Source organism: Anolis sagrei, chromosome 1 (assembly GCF_037176765.1).
Source record: "Anolis sagrei isolate rAnoSag1 chromosome 1, rAnoSag1.mat, whole genome shotgun sequence".
Taxonomy (NCBI): Eukaryota; Metazoa; Chordata; class Lepidosauria; order Squamata; family Dactyloidae; genus Anolis; species Anolis sagrei.
Window position 1 is genome coordinate 167,650,586 of NC_090021.1, and position 16,027 is coordinate 167,666,612.

At 42.4% G+C, this 16,027-nt stretch overlaps 1 protein-coding gene across 3 annotated transcripts in view; it reads left to right on the plus strand.

Moving 5' to 3' along the window:
* The window catches only part of NRP2 (neuropilin 2), a 386,206-nt gene that overhangs the window by 133,304 nt on the left and 236,875 nt on the right, over positions 1-16,027 (plus strand). For all 3 annotated transcript variants that reach the window (XM_060782906.2, XM_060782908.2, XM_060782914.2), the window contains one exon: positions 4,986-5,163. In XM_060782906.2, the coding sequence (XP_060638889.2) occupies positions 4,986-5,163 (178 nt within the window). The remainder of the gene's footprint in view (positions 1-4,985; positions 5,164-16,027) is intronic.

The window sequence follows — 16,027 nt, forward strand, 5'->3', positions numbered from 1 at the left end:
CTTGCATTGGTAAGTTTGGGGGAGGCAGTCATTCTGACAGGTTTGGAGGTGGAGGGGGACTTTGCACCTATAAAGGAGAGGGCCTTGTCCTCCTAGTGAGAGGTGACTGCTGAGAAGTAATATATAATTCACAAGGCCAGGCTGTTTCATGCAGATGGTGATATTCAAGCATGACTGACGTTGGAGGAGAAAAATCTCTGGAGCCTTTGTTTTCTTCATCCTTTCTCCATCCTCCTTTTTGCTACAGGCTGCCAAAACCCTACATTAAAAAAAACCCCCAGACTTAGAAACTTCAGTCACCATGTAATTTGGCAGTCCAGTGTGTGACCAGTTCCTAATTTTGGCCTTTGCTTATATGTCTGTAAGACCAAAGCAATATTTTCCAATATAGGCTGTGTTCTCGTGTCATTTGAAGGTCCATGAGGTCAGCATCCTATCTATTTTGGGTAATCAGAGGTTTGGATAAACTGGAATTCCTTCTGCAGGGCTGTGGGTGTGTGGGGTGTGGGGAAGATCTACTTAGGCATTTGTGGTATTGCTTGTTTTATTTAATTTTTGAATATTACTGCCATCTCAGGACTGAAACAGTTGCCTGAGAAAGAAGATGGGAGGGTGTGGCTCATAGCAGGCATGTAGCCAGGGGGGGGCTCGGGGGGCTTCAGCCCCCCCCGAAATTCTCATGGTGGTTCGCGAAAAGGCCTTACTGGTGCATTATTTAAACTGTTATGTTTATTCATATCATGATCTGATCACCATACTCAATATATCCCATATGCATGGGGGTATTGGGGTAATGATACAAAAGGTTTGCTAGGCTAGACCCTCTTTCACTCAGACTCAGCCCCCCCCCGAAACTCAGCCCCCCCCCGAAACCCCCCCTGAAAATTTTTTAGCCCCCCCCCGAAACGAAATCCTGGCTACGGGCCTGGCTCATAGTCATATAAGAAGTTGGCAGTTGGTAGCCCTTGGGCTGTATTTGGTCCCGGAGGATTTTCCCTCTGCCTCAAGATGACCTCCAGTCCTGACAGGCTGCGATGGAGACAAAGGGCCTTCTTATTCTTCAATCCTCACCCTCCCTTGGTTTCCCCTCCCAGGATGAACAGCAGCAAAGGCATTGGGAGAGGTTGCTCTGTTTGCCTCTGTGATTTTGTTCCTATAGCTGCATTAGTTGCAAACAGCTATACAATAAGTGTTTCCAAATATAATATGGGTGTTCAGGTCCCCTGTCCATTTATGGTGACCTCATAGATTTCATAAGGCTTTTTAAGGCAAGGAATACTCAATTCCTTCCTCTGAAATACAGCCTCCGGCACTATTCATAGATGGTTTCTCCTACGATTACTAACTAGTTCTGTCCCTGCTTAGGGTGTTTCTTTATATCCCTTTAATCTGGAGTATAAGGAGAGTTTTAAAAACCCATAACCTTCCAGAGAGACGCCACCTAGCTTCGTTGTCCCAGGGTGTTCACATTAATCTGGAACCATCCAATCGGTGGGACATCAGCCAGAAGTTTTCTGCTCGTCTTCCCAATGTAGGTGCGCAGATGTGTTGCAGCTCATGTGCAGTACAAGAACACCCCAGGTTTTAAAGTGTGGTTATGTCTGGTGCCATCCACACAAGCATGGTGCATGGAAATCTTGTGAAGTCTCATGTTTTCCGCATGTCTGGGATATAATAGGCTCCATTGCAATGTATTTCCCAGCCAAATCCGGACTTTCTTTGGACTTCTTTGAATATGTGTTTTCTCTGTTTAATGCAGTTCTGCCTGGATAATAGGTGTGTGTAATTTGGCCACCCCCCCCCCCAAGTGTGGATTATAAATCTCCCCCCCCCCCCCATTTATAATCCATTTCAGTGTGGATTATAAATTAGGTGTATATCGGGTATTCGTTTCCAAAATCAAATGAGATCTTCCTTTAGGATATTTAGGCCTCTAGAGATGATATTACTGTTTGGATAAACATCCACAGATTTCTGTTTCCTAGGCAGGATAAGAGAGCAAGTTCATGGCCAGAAGATGCTTGGACAACCGCATCTGCACAAGTGTGTGTATGTGTGTGTGTGTGTGTGTGAGAGAGAGAGAGAGAGAGAGAGAAATTGGTTCAGTATGAAAAGTTTTCTCAGGCAAAACCTCTTAGATTTTCATGAGTTTTATTCCAAGTATGGTTAAGATTTAATGCACAGCAGAAACATGTATGTATATGGCCAAAGATTTCATTACAGGAAAGCAATCCATTATGTGTCTGTTTGAACTCAGAAAGAATCACTTAAGTCATGTTTTCCTTTTACAGGGGGCAGAGGGAAATTCGAACCTAACAATGCCTAGTCACTTTTGAGAGGTAGATAGAGACAGGGTGGAAAGTTCCTTTTCTACAGCACAGGATACCCGGGGATTGTGGGAACTACATTCCAAACTTATAACATTTATTGTCTTTGACGGCAGAAACAAGCACAGCCAGTATTAGGCTGCGACAGGGCAGTACCTTCTACTGGTTGTAAAGTTGCTGCTGAGTGGCTTGGTCACTTTTGGTGGCCCCAGTGAAAACAAAGACAGTGCCATAGGGATGGACATGTTGTGAGAAGATAGCAGTGGGGCAGGACAGGGAGTATAGCTGGGATTCCTTAGTATGTTACCAATTGTGTGAAATGATACAGATTCCCACCCACCCCTTAGCCAGTAATGAAATAGTAAATCAGATTTGTGGCATTCTTAAAATGAAATGTTTTCTTGAAGATGAAATCACTCTCCTGGGTCTGTTGTGTAACCAAGGGCTGAAAGTGCTTTCCTTGCTTCAGATATAATTGTTACCAGGCTGTTTGTGGGCCCGCGCCACAAAAACCACCACTGTTGATTATTGCGGTCTTTAATTCCAACTGCTTAGCTTGGCGGGTAATGTTGGAAGAGACAGGGAGGAGATGAAGGGGAAAGCCAAGAGGGAGGGAGATTTGGAAAGGAGGCAGAGGAGTGTGTGGAAGCACAGTGGTGTGAGATGGAAATTAAACAAGAGTTGCTGAGATGTGTTCTGGAAACCATTCCAGGTTCTGCCAAGCACTTCATGTGTGGCCTGCGTGAAACACGTACAGTGTTTCCTTGCAGACCAAACCCTGGTGTTGGACAGAAGTGGATTTTGGTCCAGGATGCCAGTTAGGGAGCTTAGCAACTTGTTGAGTTGCTTCCCAATTCTTTCAGTGTGGCAGGGACAAGGTTTTGTCAAGCAGTTTCTTTCAGTTAATATGTGATTAAGGAGGACCACATTTGTATTTATAGTTCTGGATAGAATTGGGGCACTCTTAGAGAAAAATTTATAGCCAACACACCATACCCACAGATTCTGTATCCACCAAAATATTCCCCCACCCCCCAATAAATTCCAGAAGGTAAACTTCGATCTTGCCATATTGTATGGGATACCATTTTATGACACCATTGTATATAATGGGTCTTTAGCATCCATGGATTTTTATATATACCAGGGGGTGGTAGTTCAGGAATCAAATCCTTGTGGATACCAAGGGTAAAATATTTGCTAAGATGCCCAGTTTGTCTTCCAGTGTGGTGTAGTAGGCATGTTAAAGTACAGTTTTGAATCCATACTCAACCAGGAAGTTCATGATGTGACCTTGCCTCAGTAAGTATGCCTAAACCTCAGGAGCTGTGGATGCCAACATGAGCTCCATGAGAGATAGTCATCAAGTTGAAAGACCTAAGGTTCACCTCTGGAATATAGATGGGAAATCAGATATAGACTGATATTTATAGTGTTGGATATTCCCCCTTCCCCGGTGCCATCGCCACTACCTCTCTTTAGACTGCCTTCGGATGATCTCGTGGGTTGAGTTAGGTTTTAATAACTACTTGTATGTGGTTTTTAGCTTAGATTTTAAAATTTGTAGAGGTTTGAAGTGTATAACCCCTTGGGTTTGATGTGGATGTGCGGGACTGGGTCCCCCTATTATGATCTGGTCATCGACCGTAATAAAGTTTACTTACTTACTAGTCATCAAGTAACTAAAATGCTCTTGTGTCTGTGTGATGATATTGGGGGGGGGGGGGGAGGATTCAGTGCCACCCTGCACCTTCCATTTTCCCCTAGACTGTTTTAAAATAGGCATTTGGACCTTGTCAAAGCAAGACTCTCTCTTCTCTCAACTACTTGCTGAAATGGTGCGCCTGCAGGATTTTGAAAGTTTGGAATGTGGTCAGCCAGCAGTCATGGAGAGGCTTCTTCCTTAACAAAATGACTTTCAAACATACAGGCATGGAGATGGCTAGCAGAGGAACTTTACTCAAACTTACAAGGTTGCATGATGCAGTGAACAGAGAGAACAGGTATGGGGATTGTGGGAGAAGATGATCATAAAATATACAAATGGGAGAAATGTGGAAAAGGCAGGGGTTTCATGGGATTTATTTTTGCTAGGACCTCAGACTTCTGCTGTGCCTGGTTTTGTTTCAAAAGCCTTTCATATAAAGCAGAGGCTCTGTCTCACGTTTTGCAAAAACAACATTGATATCTGTGAGGTACTGTTAGGGTAACTATGGAAGGAAGCCATAGAACGCCTTCTGAAACAGAGGAGAAAAAAAGACATTCCCATTTATTTCCAAATCATGTGATGCCTATGTTGACTGTTTGAAGGAAGGGAGAAAAATAAACACAACAACATCTGAAAGTGCGTAGGTGGGCCCATTTATAGCTGTTCCTTTTTTCTGGTCTGTCTAAGATGTGGAATGTGTATTTCTGTGGGGAGGATTGTTGTGCAGAGTAATCATCTTCATTCTCCAGTGTCCAGAGATTTGCCCTTTACTTGGACACTTAACAAGACTGTTAAAAAGAGCCAACAATACATTAAAAAAACCACCAACCACCAGACCCAGTCTTGCAATGGTAGAAATCCAGAGGAATACACTGATGTGTTTGAAGTTTATAACCAAGGTTGACTGCTATTTTTATTTCAGCTTTTGTTTTTGTTCTCTGTGTTGGCAGCTCAGTCGTGTGGGGGGCGTTTGAATTCCAAAGACGCTGGCTACATCACTTCACCTGGCTACCCGCATGACTACCCTTCCCACCAGAACTGTGAATGGATCATTTATGCCCCGGAACCAAATCAGAAAATTATCCTCAACTTCAACCCTCACTTTGAAATTGAGAAACATGACTGCAAGTAAGACTTTTTTTTCTTCTTCCTTCTCAACTTGGGAAAAATTATATTCTTCTTCTGGTTTTGGGACTTGTGGTATGTCTAATCTTAGAGTGTGATGAGTATAATCTGTCCTTAAAAACTGACTCTGTGGATGGAAATAGTTGGCTAAGTGGAAGGTAGAAACTTTGGAATGGAAATTGCTTATATCATTCTGCAAGGTTGCATGTAATGATAATAACACAATTATAATAGATCATATTTGGGACATAGTTAATAACAAGACAGTCTACTATGACTTTATTATATCTTAACCATTTTAATGAACACACATTGCCCATGTTTCTTCTAGTGGTGCTTTGCTGCAACCAATAATTAACTCTATGGCTAGGAGACCAGAAGAAGCAAGGTACTAGAGCTGAAGAGTAGAACCCTTGTTTATATACAGCAGGTCCCAGGTCAAATCTTCAGCATCTCCAGTAAAGAGATAGATCTTCTAGCACAGTGGTTCTCAACCTGTGGGTACCCAGATGTTTTGGCCTTCAACTCCCCGAAATCCTAATAGCTGGTAAACTGGCTGGGATTTCTGGGAGTTGTAGGCCAAAACACCTGGGGACCCACAAGTTCTAGCACATGATGGAGAAGACCCTGGAGAACTGTTGCAAGGTAGAATTGACCATTCTGAACAAGAGGGTGATATTGCAGTCATGCCCAAACCACGTAGTTGTCCACTGTGGAGACAGAACTCTGGACTAAATAGGCCTTTAGAGTGATCCAGCATTACTTTCCTCATGCTCTTAATCTGTAGGGTTGACTGGGAGAAGCCTTGCTCTTTTAACTCTATAATCAAGGGATTGAACCTTGGACCTTCTGCATGTTAGTGGTGTGTTTTACTATTAAACTGTGGTCTTTCTTTGCAGCAGGATCTCTGCAGCAGGGCACACCATTTTTGCTAATTTCAAGGCATGTTGTGATCATAAATCCCATGTGGATAGAGAACTGGGATTGCTGATTTGATTATTGCAACCAATGGCTATGAAAACCCACTGGCCTTAGCATATTTAATAGCATTGGTTTTAATTGATTCCTGTGACTCCGGCATTACAATTCCCAGGGGTGTGAGGTAATGATTATGTATTTGAAGGGCAACACGGGTGACCACTCCTGCTGTTACTTTCCTCAAAAGTGTAGTTGAACCATGGTGATGAGCAAAGTGCTATATTACAATTCTGCATGATCATGTAGTTCTCAAATGCATTCATCAGACTCTGGTAGATTGACCAGATACAAAGGATGTTCCTTATTTGTACAGTTGGCCCTCTGTATCCATGGGTTCCACATTCACCATCCATAGCTTTGAAATGGTCAAAACAAAATTCCAAAAAGCAAAGCCTTATTTTGCTATTTTATATAAGGGGCTCCATTTTACTTCACTTGAACATCAATGGATTTTGTATCCACATTATGTCCTGCAACCTCAGGAGATACCAGGGGCCCACTGCATGTGTGTGTGTTGTCATACAAGGGTGAGAACCTTGTATGTTCCATGAATTTCTTCTTTCAAAAAATCCAGTAATAAATGGGTCTGCTGTACCTCTGCAGCTTATTGTCCTCTTTCAGGGATTGTTCATTGTTTTGGCCCTCCCAGTTGTTGGGCTGCAGTTTCCTAGTGGTGAGTGCCAATCTAGAGGATCACAGATTCCCCAGTTTTGTCTTAGACTCTGTTGCGGTAATACTCATCCCCATAAGAAAAGGCAGTGTTTCTTGTTTCTTTCACAAATTAGATAGATTCTACTGCAGTTGGTGGATTGCAAGACTATAGAATTGAGTGTCCAAGAAAAACAATTAGCAGCTAGTAAGAAATAATTAACAGCTTCAGTGAGCACCATTAAAAGCATGAATTAAAGAGGTAGTCTCTTGGGTCTCCTGGCTCTGTTTAAATGTCTGTGGCCTAGAGGCTGTCTAAAATGTGCAACATTTCCTCAGTGTCTAGACCTGGGTCTGATCCTGCAGTCTTTCCATCTGACTTTAAATTCCATTTATTACAAATGGAATGCAGTAGCTCATGGAGTGTGGATAGTCTGCATGGCCAATGGTTAGCGCATGAACTCCCACATTCTCCAATATGTAATAATAATAATAACTTTATTTTTATACCTCGCCTCCATCTCCCTGAAGGGACTCGAAGGGACTCGGGGTGGCTTACATGGGGCCAAGCCCGGTAAGACAGAGTTAAAGACATAGTATATAAAATATAACAATAATATAAAACAAAATAAAACAACATTATAATAGTAATAAAGTAGCCATCATAAGCAACAACCAAGAACATACTTCAAGTCTCATTGTGGGAGGCGGCTGGAGTGTAAACAGGTTAGAAAAAAGGCTAATCAGTAAGGTGCATAGATCATATAGCAACATAAGGATTCATTTATCGTGACAGGAGTGAACCAAAACAGTTGTATTGCATTAAAAAACAGACAAATAAACAAAACACAAAATTTGCAGCCTTGATATTCTATTAAATGTCCTTTGACCAGTATCCGGCCACTTGGAGTGCTTCTGGTGTTGCCTCAAGGGGGTCCTCCATTGTACATGTGGCAGGGCTCAGGGTGCATTGCAGTGGGTAGTCTGTGATTTGCTCTTCTCCACACTCGCATGTCGTGGATTCCACTTTGTAGCCCCATTTCTTAAGGTTGGCTCTGCAACTCGTGGTGCCAGAGCGCAGTCTGTTCAGCGCCTTCCAAGTTGCCCAGTTTTCTGTATTCCCAGCGGGAAGTCTCTCATTTGGTATCAGCCATTGATTGAGGTTCTGGGTTTGAGCCTGCCACTTTTGGACTCCCGTTTGCTGAGGTTTTCCGGCAAGTGTCTCTGTAGATCTTAGAAAACTATTTCTAAAACATAAGGATAAGAGCAAATTATAACAGGGACATTATGACTTTAAAAGTGCAGTAGCAAAGTGCAGGGACATAGTATTTTTAGGCCATAGATTAGAGCCAACAGTCAAGGGAATTGTTTAATCAAATGCACAATGGAACATCCACGTCTTTAATTCCTTATAAAGCATGGATAAGGAGGGTGCTAGCCTAATCTCCCTAGGGAAGGAGTTCCAGAGCCAAGGGGCCACCACTGAGAAGGCTCCTTCTCTCGTCCCCACCAACCGCACCTGAGACGGGGGTGGGAGTGAGAGAAGAGCCTCCCCTCTTCTCTTTATATGATTATATAAAGAGAAACACAGAGAAGTAATGTTTTGCATAGCTAGCCCCTCACATTCAATTGGGACCCCTGTGATAGTGGAAAGTCAGCAATAAATACTGTCATTTCTTTTTACTAGAGACCTCTCTGGGGATTTCTAGATCTTCCAACATGACTCTGTGGTCAACTTCCATTGGAAGCTGACCATGGAATTGCATCGAAAGACCTAAAGATTCCTAAAGTGGTGTTATTTCTAAAACTCTCTAGGTCTTCCAACATGACTCTGTTCAGCATCTGGTAGAAGTTGATCTTTGTGTTGTACTGGAGAATCTAGAGCAGAGGTCCTCAAACTAAGGCCCGGGGGCCAGATACGGCCCTCCAAGGTCATTTACCTGGCCCTCGCTGAGGGTCACCTACCATATATTATGGCGTATAAGACTACTTTTTAACCCAAGAAAATCTTCTCAAAAGTCAGGGGTTGTCTTATACGTGGGAGTCGTCTTATACACTGGAGTAGCCTTATGCATGGGAGTCGTCTTATATGCGGGTGCTGAAAATTCCAATCAGGTTTGGAGAATCTGTGGTTGCTGCATATTGTGTGGGGAGCTAAAAAATGGCAGTGGCTGCACCCGAGGTATGGAAAAAAGAGATAGAGTGGCTCAGGGTCCAGAAAAACACAACTCTTTTACCTGTCTGGCCCACCCTTGTATCCTATTACCGTACTTCCTCCTCTGCCTCTCAGATCTCACTCCTGAAGATTGCAGTGAAGCAGCACAGGCACCCATGTGCGAGATCTGAGAGGCAGAGAAGGAGGTACAATAATAGGAAAATTACCATATTGAAATAAAATCTGATGCTTTTAATTTTTTTATTTGGTGTGTGTTGGAAGAGGGGCAGTGTTATACGGCGGGTATATCCCAAACTCTATATTTTAACTGGAAAGGTTGGGGGTCGTCTTATACGCCCAGTCGCCTGATTTGCCGGAATATACAATAAGTCTGAAATGACTTGAAAATTCACAACAACAACAACAACAACAACAAAAACAATCTCATCTCATCAGCCAAAAGCAGGCCCACACTTCCCAATGAAATACTCTTTTTTTTTTGTCGTATCAGGAGTGACTCTAATACTAATAAGTTTATATTTGTTAAAATTGTTCTTCATTTTAATTATTGTATTGTTTTTAAGTGTTTTTTGCACTACAAATAAGATATGTGCAGTGTTCATAGGAATTCATTCATTCTTTTTCAAATTATAATCCGGCCCTCCAACAGTTTGAAGGACTGTGACCTGGCCCTCTGTTAAAAAAGTTTGAGGACCCCTGGTCTAAAGACTCCTAGAGAAAATAATCAAATCTGCAAAAATCAAAACCATAAATAGAGAGGTCTGACTGCATTTTCAGATGTCAGACTGAAAACTATTAGGAAAACTCCTAGGAGAACCAAAGCACGGGGAGGTTTTCTCTATTTGCACTTCTCTGCCTTTTGTGATGCAATTTTCCAATTGAAATAAATGCCAGAAAATGCAGGCATTTATTTCAATGATCAGGGCCGTAGCCAGAAAAAAAATTCGGGAGGGGTTGAAAGTGGGGGGGGGGGGGGTGTGTGAAAATTCTGCGGGGGGGGGGGAGGGCGTTGAAACCTGCCTCCTAGCTCATGCTGAAGCAAAGAGCACAGCAGGGGGCCGAGCCGCCTTCCATAGCCTGCAGCTCCGCCCCTGTCAACCACCTCCACCAAGTCTGGCCTCCTTAATGAGAGCATTCAACACACACCCCTAACTTGGTTGCTTCCCTACATCGGCTTTTGCTGCATGTAATGATAGTGTGAATAAACTGTCAATATTTGCTTGAGATAGTGCTTGCAGTTCTGAAGGGACTCTTAATTTCATAGACTTAGCATGAGGATTTGGTTAACCAGTTAAAATTCATGAGTAAACCAGGTTTTTAAACAAATCTGAAACATTTCGGGGGGGGGGGTTGAACCCATAAAACCACCCCCTTGCTACCGGCCTGACTCTGATATATACAAATGCATTATATTAAGGAAAACAGCTTGCATAACTATGTAACATATTCAGAACTGCATATACATGTTCAGAAGATGAGAGGAAATGTCCACAATATTTACAGATTTTGAAAGGACAGACAAGATGAGTAAAAAGAATTCAGAGACATTTTTGCCTGGAATATCAGTATGCAAAAGAAGCTTGTGGCACCTTTGAGAGTAACTGAAAAAAAAAGAGTTGGTAGCTTAAGCTTTCCTAGTTTTAAGTCGACATCTGATGCCTGAAGTGGTCTGTTCCCAGGCACTTCACTCCACGCATCTGATGAAGTCGACTGAAATCTACAAAGGCTTGTGCTACCCACTTCTTTCTCTCAGTTAGTCTCAAAGCTGCTACAAAATCAGTTTGCCGAAAAATCTTTGGGAATATTTGTATGGACAGGAAAAGGTTCACAAACTGATATTGATAAAGGATGAAATTAACATAAAAAGTAAAGGAGGAACTAACACATTTTCTTGTTGAACTAGATACATTAAAATAAAATACTGTACACTCAATACTGGAGAGGGATGCAACATTAAAAGAAATTGGAAAACAAAATGGAAAAGAGATAAAAGATCTCATTACATGGTGGGGCCAGCGTTGTGGAGAAAGTCGCAGCTGTTATTGCAGGGTATTTATCATCATTGCTGTTGTCCTCATCATTATTGCTCAGAAATACCTGTCATGGGAGGACTGATGTGATCACATTAGCAAGAGAGGCATGCATCCTAGAGCAGGCCTGCATAATTTCTCTGTGGTTAATGTTGTCAGCTTCAACTTAGAGCATTTAAACTTTGTTAAATGTCCTGTGTTGACATTTGAAAGACTACGGTGTTTACCGCATACCTAGGAGCAGTGGGATTTCCCCGTTTAGTAGTAGGCCCTTCAGTGTTTGGATGCGACCTCCAAAAGTACAAGATCTACATATGCAAAGTAGCTTAAACATATACTAGCGGCATGCTGTTCTGCATGGCAAGTTGCTGTAAAATTCACTTGTATATATGTAATTGGCCTTGTTGCATTGGAATTGGAATTTGATTGTCTCTAATTTGCATAATGTCTCAATGTAGAAATCTTCGTCTTTCAAAGACAGGTGATTGTAATGCACTTTTCCCTTTGGCTGAGCTCAAAACAATCTCTATTTTAACAGAGCAAACAAATTGTACTTTTTGGATATTTTTTCGATTCCCCTTGTGTGGAAATATGTGATTTTTGTTACTTTGAATTTAGTCTCAGCTATTCTTTTGCCTCTATTAACATTGTTTCTTCATTATTTAGGAGATTTATTTTCAGTGTTTCCTTTCACAAGTGATTGTGAAGGAGACTTAAAATACTGTAATAATGCACATTTATATGCACACTCTAAAATCAACACAACTCAGACCAGTGACTGAGACTAGAGCATCTTTCCCTTCTGTAGTACAGTCCGAGGGATACATCATGCCATTTTTTATTGTGCCAAGAGCAACTTGAGAAAATGCAAGTTGCTTCTGGTGTGAGAGAATTGGCCATCTGCAAGAACGTTGCCCAGGGGATTCCTGGAAGTTTTACCATTCTGTGGGAGGTTTCTTTCATGTCCTCACATGGGAAGCTAGAGCTGACAGTCAGGAGCTCACCTAACTTCCCCGGATTCCAATCGCCGACGTTTCAATCAGCAGCCCTGCTGGTACAAGGGTTTAACCTATTGCACCACCGTTAACACCATAAAACTTGTTAACATTATTAACATTGTTTACATTATTATCTACCTCTGAGGATGCTTGCCATAGATGCAGGCAAAACGTCAGGAGAGAATGACTCTACAACATGGCCATATAGCCCGAAAAAACCTACAACAACCCAGTGATTCCGGCCATGAAAGCCTTCGACAATATATTATTATGTTAGCCCAGAGGTGGGCAAAATTCCACCTGTATGTTTCAGGAGGTTCTCAGGGGAACATTTGTGCCCCCGCCCCCCGATGTAGCAAAAATAATGTATATACATATACATATACATATTATTATTCCATGGTAGTTTGATTTCTGAACAAAACATAGCCCCATGTACATACATACAGACATGCATATGTAACAATCGTGAATTCCCGGCCACTTAGGCTATTCACATCTTTTGCACATGTGTTCTTCTGCTGGAGCTCTGTATGGATTGTGTGTGGGGAACTGGTCCCTAGATCTACCAAAGTTTTCCCTCCTCTTGTTAACTCATTCAATTGCATGGTATTAGCCTTCTGTGACCGGAGCCCTCGGTGGGGCAGTGGGTTAAACCCCTGTGCCGGCAGGACTGAAGACCAACAGGTCTCAGGTTCGAATCCAGGAAGAGGCGGATGAGCACCCTCTACTAGCTCGAGCTCCCCATGTGGGGACATGAGAGAAGCCTCCCATAAGGATGATAAAAAACATTAAAAAATCATCCGGGCATCCCCTGGGCAACGTCCTTGCAGATGGCCAATTCTCTCACACCAGAAGTGACTTGCAGATTCTCAAGTCTCTCCTGACACGACAAAAAAAAACAAAAACAAAAATCCTTCTGTGACTAATTCAGGAAAAAAGAATTAATAGCATCCAGGAAATGACACTGCTCACTGAAATAACAACAGCCAAATGATTTGGGGGAAGGCTGTTGGTATTGGTTTAAAAAATAGATATTCATAAAAGTAGTTTCCATTTTTTTTAAAAGTGCTTTTCATTAAAAAGAATTACAACACCCAACTAGCTAATAGAAAATGGAAGTTAATAAATAATTGAAACAGATCTAGTTTTCATACTTTATTTGTATTATCCTTGAACAGTGGTGTGAAATGCAAGTTTGCAATCACTTTAAGAAACTATTTAAACAAATGTATCTATGAATTCCTTTATTTCCAAGGCGGCACCTTCCTTCTTTCTGGCATCCACTTCATTCATTTTCTGACAATAGGAGTGAGTGTAGTGGTTTGAGCTTTGGAATATTACTTTGAAGACCAGGGTTCAAATTCTCACTCAGCCATAGAAACCCACTTCTTGGAAAAGTTAAGACTTGGCTATTTGAGCAGGCGTTCGGCAATGCAGTGTAACAGACATAGGAATACAGAAAGATTGGACGATGCTCTTGGACAACGTTTTTAACTAAGAGACATCTGTGATTTATGTTTTAATTTATCTTGTTATGATTTTATGCTATATGTCAATGTTTTTAAATGTTTTATGTGGCTGTTGGCATTGAATTGTTGCCTTTGTTAACCACCCTGATTCGCCTGCGGGCCAAGAGGGGCGGTATACAAATCTATATAAATAAAAATGTAATGTTCGTTTGTGGGATTAACAGAACTCAAAAACCGTTGGATGAATTGACACCAAATTTGGACGCAAGACACCTAACAACCCAATGTATGTCCTTCACTCAAAAAAATTGTAATTTGGGAGTTGTTGCTGGGATTTATAGTACACTCAATCAAAGAGCATTCTGAACTCCGCCAATGATGAAATTGAACCAGTCTTGGCACACAGTTCTCCCATGACCAACAGAAAACACTAGAAGGGTTTGGTGGGCATTGACCTTGAGTTTGGGAGTTGTAGTTCAGCTACATCCAGAGAGCACTGTGGACTCAAACCATGATAGATCTGGACCAAACTTCGTCTGAATACTCAATATGCTCAAATGGGAACACTGGTGGAGTTTGGGGGAAATAGACCTTGACATTTGGGAGTTGTAGTAACTGCGATTTATAGTACACCTACAATCAAAGACCATTCTGAATCCCACCAGCAATAGAATTGGGCCAAACTTCCCACACAGAACTCCCATGACCAACAGAAAATACATAAGGCCATCCAGTCCAACTCCCTTCACCAGGGCAAGAAAACGTAATCAAAGCCCTCCTGCCAAAGAGCCATCCAGCCATAGATATAGATAGATATATATGATTCACACACACACACACACACACACAGATAGCATCATAGATTTGAAAGGGACCCCTAAAGAAGGACAATGATATGTTGCATGTTCCAGAGTAGGCAAACCAGACAATCTCCACATCAACACTGACAAAGAAGCAGAAAGAAATGCTGTTTACCCACAAACATAAAGAAATTACATATATTGGAAACCAACACTTTATCATTTATTTTCCAGATCACCAGACTGGGCCACAGCAACGTGTGGCAGGGGACAGCTAGTATAGTAAATAAATAAATAAGCCCCTAAGCAAATTGCACTCTTTCAGAATCAGGAAAGCAAAGGTAACTCCATCTCCACAACAAATCTTTCTAAGCTTGTGATGCAATCACCTTAGGAACCTCAGAAAGGACTTGAAGGCACACAGCAGCAACTACAGTGTGTGAGCATATATGCGCAAGCACATACACATATGTTATCAAATCCATCATCAAATAATTTTGCCCTTTCCTTCCCCACTGTGAAAGGTGTCAAACGATGCCATTTAATCCTCTCTTTTGCCCCATTGCTTAATTTCTTCTCCAGGCAAGCTCCTTAATTTTGGAAAGGCTGTCAAAATCCAACCAAATTGGCTTCCTTCTGTTGTTGTGCCCTGTGTGTGTTTGTGATAGGCACAGCCAGGACCCTCGAATACTTGCAGGATGGGCACTTTCCAGACCTGAAGGTTGGAAGCTGTGCCATTGTCTGCTCTGCTGCCCTTCAGAAGCAGTGACACAGCAGTAAACCAAGAGCGAAAGGGGAACAGAAGCTCTCTGATTAGAGGCGTGCCAAACTATTCGGAAATAACTGTAATAGCCCCCGTCTGCTTGCCATTTCTTCCTCTCAGCACTGCGAGTGCAGCTGCCGTTTTCCTACTGCTGCTCTTCAGCCCCCCATGCCGTGGGATTGGGTATCTGCTATCTGAACTGGGAAGCGGCATCTAGTTTGAAAAGAGCATGCTGCTTCTCTCAAAGGTTGCCATTCTGTCACATTACATCGGACAAAGCTCGGCTGCTCTGCCCATGCCAAGGTTTATTTTTGATCCGGGAAAGAGACTTGAAGCAGCCTTCCTGGAGCTGAGTGATGAGGAGGATGACTTACTTCTCCCACCTCCAAAGAAGAGCCGCTTGGTCACGTAGCTATCCTACCCAATTCGTCTATAGTTGTTCCTTCCTTGCCTGTGGCTGGAAAATCCCACTCAGAAGCCTCATTGGTATGTGAATCATTGCATGGAAGGCCCGGCTTTTCCATTCACCCAATCTCTCCCTCGGCATTTTTCAAATTCAGGTTTTGTTCTGGAGCTTATATGCGAGTGCTCCCCTCCCCAACTTATACCTGTGCAATTCCTGAATTAATGCTGCTGAAATATGCCACCCGCTCTTCTACACTGGGCTTACCATGGTGCTAGTGGATCATATTGGCTTTTCATCCCAAGTCGCTATGTGTAAACATGCTTCCTCTGTATCACAACGGAGCAGCCTCTCTCCCACTCTAAACAAAGACATTTCTAAGAAATATCCACAAAAAGCCAACCCAGCGTGTTTTCTCCATCATCATTTAGTGAACATGACATTCAATTGAATTATGAGTAATCCAGCGGACATCCTGTTTCTGGCAGGCTGACACTCCATGTGTGCATCTGTGTGCGTTGAGCAGCAGCAGCTTGGAGCCCCCTCTGGTGGTGACATGTCAGAGACGACACATGATCTCTGGAGATGTTGCTTCTTTG